The sequence below is a fragment of the Acinonyx jubatus genome, chromosome A1 (genome assembly GCF_027475565.1).
Source record: "Acinonyx jubatus isolate Ajub_Pintada_27869175 chromosome A1, VMU_Ajub_asm_v1.0, whole genome shotgun sequence".
Classification (NCBI taxonomy): Eukaryota; Metazoa; Chordata; class Mammalia; order Carnivora; family Felidae; genus Acinonyx; species Acinonyx jubatus.
This window is the reverse complement of record NC_069380.1, coordinates 103,782,673-103,791,521: the sequence shown is the minus strand read 5'-3', so window position 1 is coordinate 103,791,521 and position 8,849 is coordinate 103,782,673. Positions and strand designations below refer to the sequence as shown.

The window sequence follows — 8,849 nt, the reverse complement described above, 5'->3', positions numbered from 1 at the left end:
GTACCCATATCATGAGTCAGACATTGGTGTTCTTGTAATACAGCAGTGAACCATTCAGAAGAGACCTTGCCCTCATGCAGCATACATTCTAGCTGAAAAGTCAGACAATGAAAGAATAAACAAAGAGATCAAATAGTATTTAACTTCAGAGACCAAGCCTCCATGAAGGCAATTAGCCAGGGTAATAGGATACAGGGTGATGGTTTTTTTCCCCACACAAGTGGCTAAGAAACACCTTTCTCAAGAAATAATGATTGAGCAACAGCCAACATTAGAGCTTTCCCTGTTCCTGATGAAGACTATAAATTCGATTCCAACTATTCTAGCTCCCTCTGGCTAAGAATAATTGCATATCAACTAACACAACCTCCGTTTGATATTGACCTCGTTCTCTACCACCTGCTCAAGAGTTAACAGATATTATAGATAAATACATTGAAGCAGAATAGTCTATGCCAGCTTCTTTATTCGAAGAGCAATTGTTATAAAAATTGCTGCAATGTTTTGGGGGATAATAGTAAATTATTAAAGATAATAATAACTAGAATCCCATGAATATGTAAGCAAGACACAGGGATTTTTAAAAAGCTTTACTTTTTTTCTTTAAAAAGTTATTCTTTTAATTTTTTTCTCAAGCTATCAAAAGGGTGCAAAATAAAAAGTTCTTACACATGTAGATGTGTACAACTTAACATCATTGTCTTAAATTATTAAATTCCATCCAATTTGGGATAATAAGGATGATAAAGTAGTTCATATACAAAATATGAGGGGCCCAGAAAGAACTAAAACCCTCTTCTTGCATGTTACACACAGGATTTAGATATTTAATCTGAAGCAAAATAATTCAGCATTTTGGCTTTGATGTTTCGACTAACTTATTGTATCATATAAAAATATTATATTACTGCCAAGCCAGGCTTACCAGTCATCTATATGAAGTAGGTAATAAGAAAGAGGATCTCTTTTCCATTAACTATAAAATCAATTTTACAGCAGGACTCCAATCATCGGAACGTGATGGCAAATACTCTCTGTGCTTTCTTCATATCCTCCGTGGTGGGTCATGCTTGGTAGAACTCAGGCATGAAGGTTCCAAACCCGCCTGTGATATGTAATGACTATGTGTCAATATGCTTTGGCTTTTGCCTACAATCACTAAATTCTTTACCTTAATTTCAGTATGGCATCTAAAGCTCTATTCTGAACACTTGGGAAGCTATGTCTCGAGTCCCTGATCATGGCTGGCACTTCAGACAAGACACTGTTCCTACCTGTTCTCCTTACTGTCCCGATGTCCAAGATGGATCTGAAATAAAAAGGCTCAAATGTTGAGCGATCTATTCTCTGTTTTGTGTTGTATTTAGTAGCGGTTACAAGAAATCTGCTCTTAGGTATTTCAAGATGGCTTGTTCCATAAGTGTCTTAATCCTATGCTAATAATCAAAAATACCATGGCAGCCTGGCCACTTTGTGGCATATGTGGATTTTTCTATTGCTTTATCGTCATTGAAGAAATCCAGGCCAACAACGTAGGAGGAAGAACAGCCCTCCATAAGCCAACAGCCATGCAAGACTTCCAATTTTCTTCCTGAACACACTTCTGATGATTCCTTGATAAATTCAGTGAAGGATGATAAACTGGTGCTTTGGTATGTCTAGCATATCTTGTGCCAGTCCATCACATAAGCTCCTTTTCCTCTTCCTGTTGCCCTGTCTCTCGTGGTCCATGCTAGTCGGGTCAGAGGTCTCGAGCAGAATGGAAAGCGGGCTATTTAACAATCTGCTGGGCAGTAGCCACACTGTCCTTGGGAAGATGGGCAGTTGATGCCGCGGTGGGAGAACAGCAGGCAGCTATATAACCCTTTCCCTGCCCTTTCCTACCTTGGCCTCCTCCCCATTCCTGCTCCCACCAGACACTTTATCTATCCAGCCTTATTATCTTGCCCTTATGAGCCATCTGCTATTTCTGCTTGTGCCATTATGAGTTTGTTCTTCTAGCTTCAGAGTCCGGGAATGTCACCAGGATTTCTCTCTGCCCCATATATACGTATTTTTCATTAATTCTGTTTCATCAGCCCGGTAGGTCCTTTCACAACGGAAAGAAAGATCTAAAGGTCTGAAAGATTCACATTATGAAAGGATATAGGTTATGGAAGTTTTCTTTGATTGTCTCTTTGATTACTATTTCTCCAGGGCGCCTCTGTTCCCCATCTGTATTAGCAACTATTTCAATATTGGGTCTCCTGGTTGAGTTTTCCTGTTTTGCTTACCCATGATTACCATTTCTGGAATTTTCACTTGGTTGCATTTCATTCTCTGAAACACGAATTCAGCTTTAGCAGTTACTGACCTCTTTTTTTTTTTTTAATTGCTCTATTGAAGTTTTAAATTGGGACATCACTGTTTTCAGTTCCAGGAAACTCTCTATGGTCCTCTAATTATATCCCTTGTAAGAGTTTAACTCCTATTTATCCAGGTTTTCCTCCATTTTTCACATTAGCTCCACCTCCATAACAGAGGTTTACTGTGGTTTTCCACGTCAGCCTCTTCCCATCAGTCTGAGCTGCAATGTTCCCATCACGTGGTTGCCTTGTTTCTCTGTCTCTTCATGTGAGAGCGTGTCGGCTTTCAACACCTCTGCGTCTCTCTGGTTCTTGTTTGTGTACTGACAGCCAGGGTAGGGATTTTTCCTTCAGTGGGCTGCCAGTGATGCCCTTTGTGAAGGCATCTCAGGTCACAAGTCCAAGTAGGGATAGGCTGACCTTAGCCCAACATGCAAACCTTGCCTCCAGAGATGCCATCAGGGAAGGGACAGTTAGCCTTTCTCACGGCTGCATCACACAAACAGCAGAGAATGTCTTTCCTTCCCCCAGGTCAGCTGGCCCTCCTCTCACACCCCCTCCTCTACAGTCCACTCCCATCAATTCCAGCAACTCCCATTTATATGTTGCCTCCCACGCCCCCTGCCCTGCCATTTGCACCTTCTTTCAAGAACTTGGTATCTCACTGTGTGGAACCTCTTCAGGTTGCCAAAATCAGTCCCTGACTTTTTCTTAATGGCTGGATTCTCCAGGATAGAAATGTGAAGCCAGGTTACCATCTTTCCAGAAACCCACATCCACACATTTTCAAAGCCTCCTCTATTCTTAGGTGCTGGCAGATGAAATCATATGATTCTTGCACTCCTAAATTACCACTCTAGTAATAAAATACATATGGAATTTTGTGATAGTACAAAAATAGATCAGGATAAGGTCACACAAATATGTAGCTTTTATAATATTCATTAAATGCTCACTCCTGATTTACCAGCCTCATCATTCATGTGGTTATAGCAAAATGGCTCAGGTTATTAGCTAATTTTTCATAATAGTAATGATAGCTAACATTTACCAGCTGCCTACTATATGTCAGGCACTGAAGTGTTGTGTACGCACAAAGTTATTAACTTCTCACAAAACCCCTATGAAATAGGTACTTTGATTTCCAACATATTATAATATAGGACCCAAGGCCCTGAGAAGTTAAGTAACTTACCAAAGTCACGCGCCTAGTAAGATGATTCATTTGCCTGATTAAATAATGAGCTACTTTAAAATAGCTCATGTATCATTGTTTTCTGCATCCCCAACTGTGCTTGGCACTCAGGATCTCAGTAAATAAACAGCAAGTGAGAGAAGGAGCAATGTTTTATTCATATTTGATCCCTAGAACACAGTGCTATAAAGCGGATACTCCAAAAATGTTTTAATTATAAAAGAAGGAATTAACAAGCTCCTGAGATTTAAGAAACAACTTCACATAAGATAACCTAAAGCTATTTACAGATACCTGACTTTCAGCCACTAACCTGGGTTCTGGGAATCCAAATATGTACAGAATGGTGCCTCTGCCCTTAAAGAACGAGTAATCTGAAGGGGAAGCAGATACATGAGCAGTTAAATATAATGAAGTGCAATTGTTTTTACATGTCTCTATCAAGGGCTATGGTGTCACACGTGAAAAAAATATTAATTTTTCCAGTAAGATCATAGGTTCTTTTATTCTCATTAATTAACAATAGAATCAGACATAGAAATAAACACTAAAGTTTTTTTTTTAATTAGAAAGTTTATTGCATTAATCTATAAACTCATTTGGTGATATAAATGACAACGGAGGCGAATACTGACCAAAGTTAACCATCTTTGGAAAATAGAGATATTTTCACACTGAAAGCATTTTTTTGTTTGCTACAATCAAGAAAATTCTTATGTATTTGGATTTTTTTTCCTTAAAAATATATGTTGCGATTTGTTCATATCAAAAGGAAGCCTGGACTAAATACGGAATGAAAACAAGCAGACCCAATGTTAGATCACCACTAGTAGGAAGACCCTAAAAGGGTAGTTTGCTGTACATCTTTAGTCAAGAAATAAGCACTCATCCACACCACGGGACTCACACTTGCACATCTATATACACTTCCGTGACATAAAGCCTTTAAGACCAAAGTATCTATTAAATACTTGGTTCAAATAACAAAGACATTACCCAAAGATAGAAAATTTGTTATTTGAAAGAAAACGTAACCTTAAAATGTAATTTTTTTAGGACTTTATCTTATTTTAAGTGGTAACCGGACTTCTAGTAATGACACGAATTCTAAAGAGTAGGGTAATCCTTTTGTACAACTTTTTCAATATACGTGGATTAAAAATCCCCAATAATTGTCAAGTACTGCTGTGGCTCTTTGGATGTCCACATTTTCCTAAAGTTGTTTGCGTTTCTCTCAAAACACGTTGGTTGTGCTAATGGAATTGGCTGGGAGGTTATAACTATCTTATAAAATTCCATATTGTTTTTCCTAAAATTGGTGAATGTAATTTACCATAGAGAAAATGCTAAACACATTAAGTTCTTTCTTAGCATAACTACTATAGCATGTGAGAGGAATTTATATCAAGTATTGTAAATAATTATGAAATATTCCTTATCATATAATTACCTATAAATAACATATTCTCCATATTGATGCACGTACGTAAGCTATTAATCGGGCCAATTTTGATGTATTTATACAAAATACAAATAGTTTATAAATTTTCTGTTACATCAACCTCTAGGGAAAGAATAGTTTGGCTGACATTCCCATGTGAACGGCTTTTCCTTTGTATTGACAAACTCATGCCCTGCTCTGACCACTGTAGGATGTAGAGAAGAAATTAATTTTATGGTCCCAAATGAATGAATTCAAAGGTCATGAGAACAGATTCACTGCGTGTGATGAATGACATCACATTAACTTACATTTGACATCTCTGGAAGAGTCCAAAGGTGGTCATTTCAGGGAAAATAAAAATGTGTTGGGTCCTTTTGTCTTTTAAATTTCATTCTGACAGAAGTATTTCTCTCTTTACCCAAATCAATATAAAATATCGAGGAAGTTTTGACTTCTTAACCAGACCTCTCAAATACAACATGTAGTTTTACCATTTCCAAAACGCTGTATGTGTTCTGTTGTTTGAAATATCTTGAGTGAACCCTGGTGAGTAAGACTCACCTCTGATGCAAATGCAGTGTCAGGACAGCAGCAACCCTGAGCAACTGAGTTGCCAGAAAGAACACACAGGGACGGACGGCAGAGCCCCGTTGGAGTCGGCATCTGCTGCCCAGGCTTTCTGCTGGAGATGCTGTTGCCTTTGTACGTGAAGATTTCAGGGTTGTCTTTTTGGTTTTTGTTTTTTTTATGTAGTGGAATGAGAAAAAGAAAGTTGTTTTTGTTCAACTATCTCTAAGGAATAACGGGGAAACTCAATGTATCGCGGAGCACTGAAGAGATGCTGCTTTAAAAAGAAGGGGAAAAAGGTTCTTTTCTTAACCAAAAAAGGCCACAAGTGTCTCAATTTGACACCTACTCCCTACAGTCCAAGGGTCAGCCTAAGGCTAACTGTTGGAAAAAATCAATTGTTTCTAAGGTGTGCTCCAGGTAATTCTGTGTTTCCTTGAGTTAACTTTGGGGTTCTCTGTAAGAAGCAGCCAAGCCATCAAAGGAGTGAACGCTGCAGGTGTGTGTTCTATCACCTCCCTGACCAAGTCGCCATCACAGGTGCTGGTGTGTCACGTGAAATCCCTGCAGATAAGTGACAACTCAATAACTGGCAGGGACAGTGCCTCACGTATGCTACTGGCAGAATGGATACACAATACACATAGGTTAAGTGACTCACCGAGACAGGATACCACAGAGGGTTTCATGCCTTTAAAGATTCACAACCAATCGTTCTTTCTCATGAAGTCGCTTCCTCAGGCAGCTTTTTAGCCCTTCCGCTTGCTCAGGTAGGTCAAAGAGAAACCAGCTTTCTTCCATTCTATTGGCATTCTCTTGAGACAACTGCTTTGAAGCGAAAAATATTATTGCCTGATAGGTATGCACAGGATGAGCGTCCATTCTGGGTTACCTGGGACGGTCCAGATTTAGGCCCATTGCAGGTTAATTATTAATAATGCCCTCATTTACACTCAAAAGTGTCCCAGTTTGGATGATCAATTATGTAATCACCCTAATGAAGGTCTTCGTAAGAACAGCCTGTAGTACATGCTCAATAACCAATGGTTCCTCGCTCCCCTTCTCCCCGCTTTAACCAAGACTCAGAACACACAAATCAAAAGGAGCTCCATTTTGAAATAGTAACAAGTTTCTCTATTTCAAGCATGAGCCATTCGCCTATGGTTACTTTACTATTTTAGTAATGACCAATTTTAATAGATTTGATTTTATATATTCTCATCTCCTCCCTCCAAAAGGAAAGAAAGAACAATGCATTTTTGTCAGGCAAAAAGATAAGTGGCAATAATACAAGAAACAGAGAACATATAACATATTTTTTTCCTTAACAATCCAAGCACTACAAAACGTAGACTATACAACTTAAAAATGGAAATACAAATTAATGAAAAACGGGGTACATGTCATATTAGCAATGCAAAAGACCAGCTTAAGCATAGTTTCTCTAAATCGACAATTAATAAAAGGAAAGTGCCCTTTTCTCAAATATGCACAAAAATATTTCGGTCACGTCTAGGGAAAAATTAATCAAAACTTTCTGCTAATTCTATATTACAGCATGTGTCGCTAATGGTTTACAAAACCAAAACGTCTTCTTACACTTAAAATTTACACCCTTTTCCAATCATTATACACTCGTTCAATCCCGTCTGTCAAAAATAAAACAATCTATTTTCTGTATTTATGAAATAATTATTGATATGTCATGGACCTTACATGGTGAATGTGTATGATGGGACAGGGATCAGAATGATGTCACGGATCTAAAGTGGGCCAAGGGTCAAAGAAGATTAACCTCTGCCTGCCACATCTGGACAGTGATTTCTGAAATAATGCTATTATAGCTAAAATAATTCTAATTTTTTATTTCTTCATCCTAAAAAAGTCTAAAGTTTTCATATATAAATTTGCTAACCAGTTCTAGAGTTTATTCAAAGTCTATCCAGTATGCTACTCGACAGAACTTTTCTTCCTGGGTTCATATTATCCCTATAATTCTAAATCCAGGTGCAAAAAAAAAAAAAAATGTAAGGACTCAATAATACTCCCCTTTTCTTCTACATGTTTAGTGATTCACACCAGATTTTATGATAAACTGCACAATCCTAGGTACAGGTCTGCAATGCAAATGAGAAAGAAAATACTCAGATTTTAATGGTTCAACCAAACACCAATGTCACTGCAGCCCACAACTCCCTCCCAAGGACTTCTACAAGTTCATGCTTTTAGCCAAGATCTTATAGGAAGTCATGCTTCACGAGCGCAGTTCTAAAACTAAGAAGAATAGGAAGTCACACTGATATCTCCTTCCAGGTCACCAGTACAAGAAGGACCTACGATCAGCCAGCCTCAGCTTTGAGCTTTCTGGTTCACGTCCAACAGTTGCCTACCAGGGAGATGAACATTCCCATAAGGTGGCAAACTCGAGGATAGAGAAGAACCAACTGCAGTTCTGGAAACTTCCAGTGGCTACCAGGTGGATCTTTGGTGTCATTCGCTGCTGCTGCTGCTGCTGCTGCTGCCACCATCCTCTTGCTTGGGGGAGGAGGAACTGTCTCGGACCGGCAGCAGGTCGTAGTGGCAAGGGATGTGACTGTTCTTTGGGAGGTCATATGGATCCTGGGTAAGATGCCCATTGTTGCTGAATATTCCTTGGACAACACTCACTGTAGGTTCTGTGACAACCAGGGACACGTGAATTCATCAGCAGTGGAAAATTTAGACAGAAAAGAGTATGGCATTTCTTGCAAATCTCAAACAGACAAGAGGGGCATTTATAAAAAGATAAATATTATTTTATGAAACAAATGATGCTTTTATAATCACTTAGGGGTGGCTACCCTGGGCTGTGAGACCAGCTGATGCACACAATGGTGTTCTGCATGCCACTGGTTTGGATGGAGACATCCAAGGAATACACAGAAATCCTGGATACGAATCATGGTCTGAAAAACACCTTGGAGATGATCTAGTCCAAACCCCTGACTCCACAGGTCAGAAGATTAAGGTCCTTCTAGGCTAACTCAGTTCATGGAAATACTTAACAAGTTCATTTTATGACTCAGGACCCACGCTCTCGGTTCAGCTCTGTGTTAAAGTGGTGGGTTTACAGGACGGTCCAAAGCGGAATAGTAACTGACTTTTCAACGATAAATCTAGGTCACTACAACTTCCACTGTAAAAAAGCTGCCTTAATTCTTTATGAAGAGTTATTTAACTTCTCAGTGACATGTCGATGGCCTAAGTTGCTAGTGACTAGAGTTAAATCGGCCACTTCATTTACAAGTAGTAGAGAATT

General features: G+C 38.9%; 1 protein-coding gene across 1 annotated transcript in view; it reads right to left on the bottom strand.

Annotated features, from left to right (window-relative positions):
- Positions 1-4,093: 4,093 nt before the first annotated feature.
- Positions 4,094-8,849, bottom strand: part of MEGF10 (multiple EGF like domains 10) — a 365,291-nt gene continuing 360,535 nt past the window's right edge. Inside the window, exon 24 of the mRNA XM_027076786.2 lies at positions 4,094-8,226. Within this exon, the coding sequence (XP_026932587.1) occupies positions 8,042-8,226 (185 nt within the window). The 3' untranslated portion in view covers positions 4,094-8,041. The remainder of the gene's footprint in view (positions 8,227-8,849) is intronic.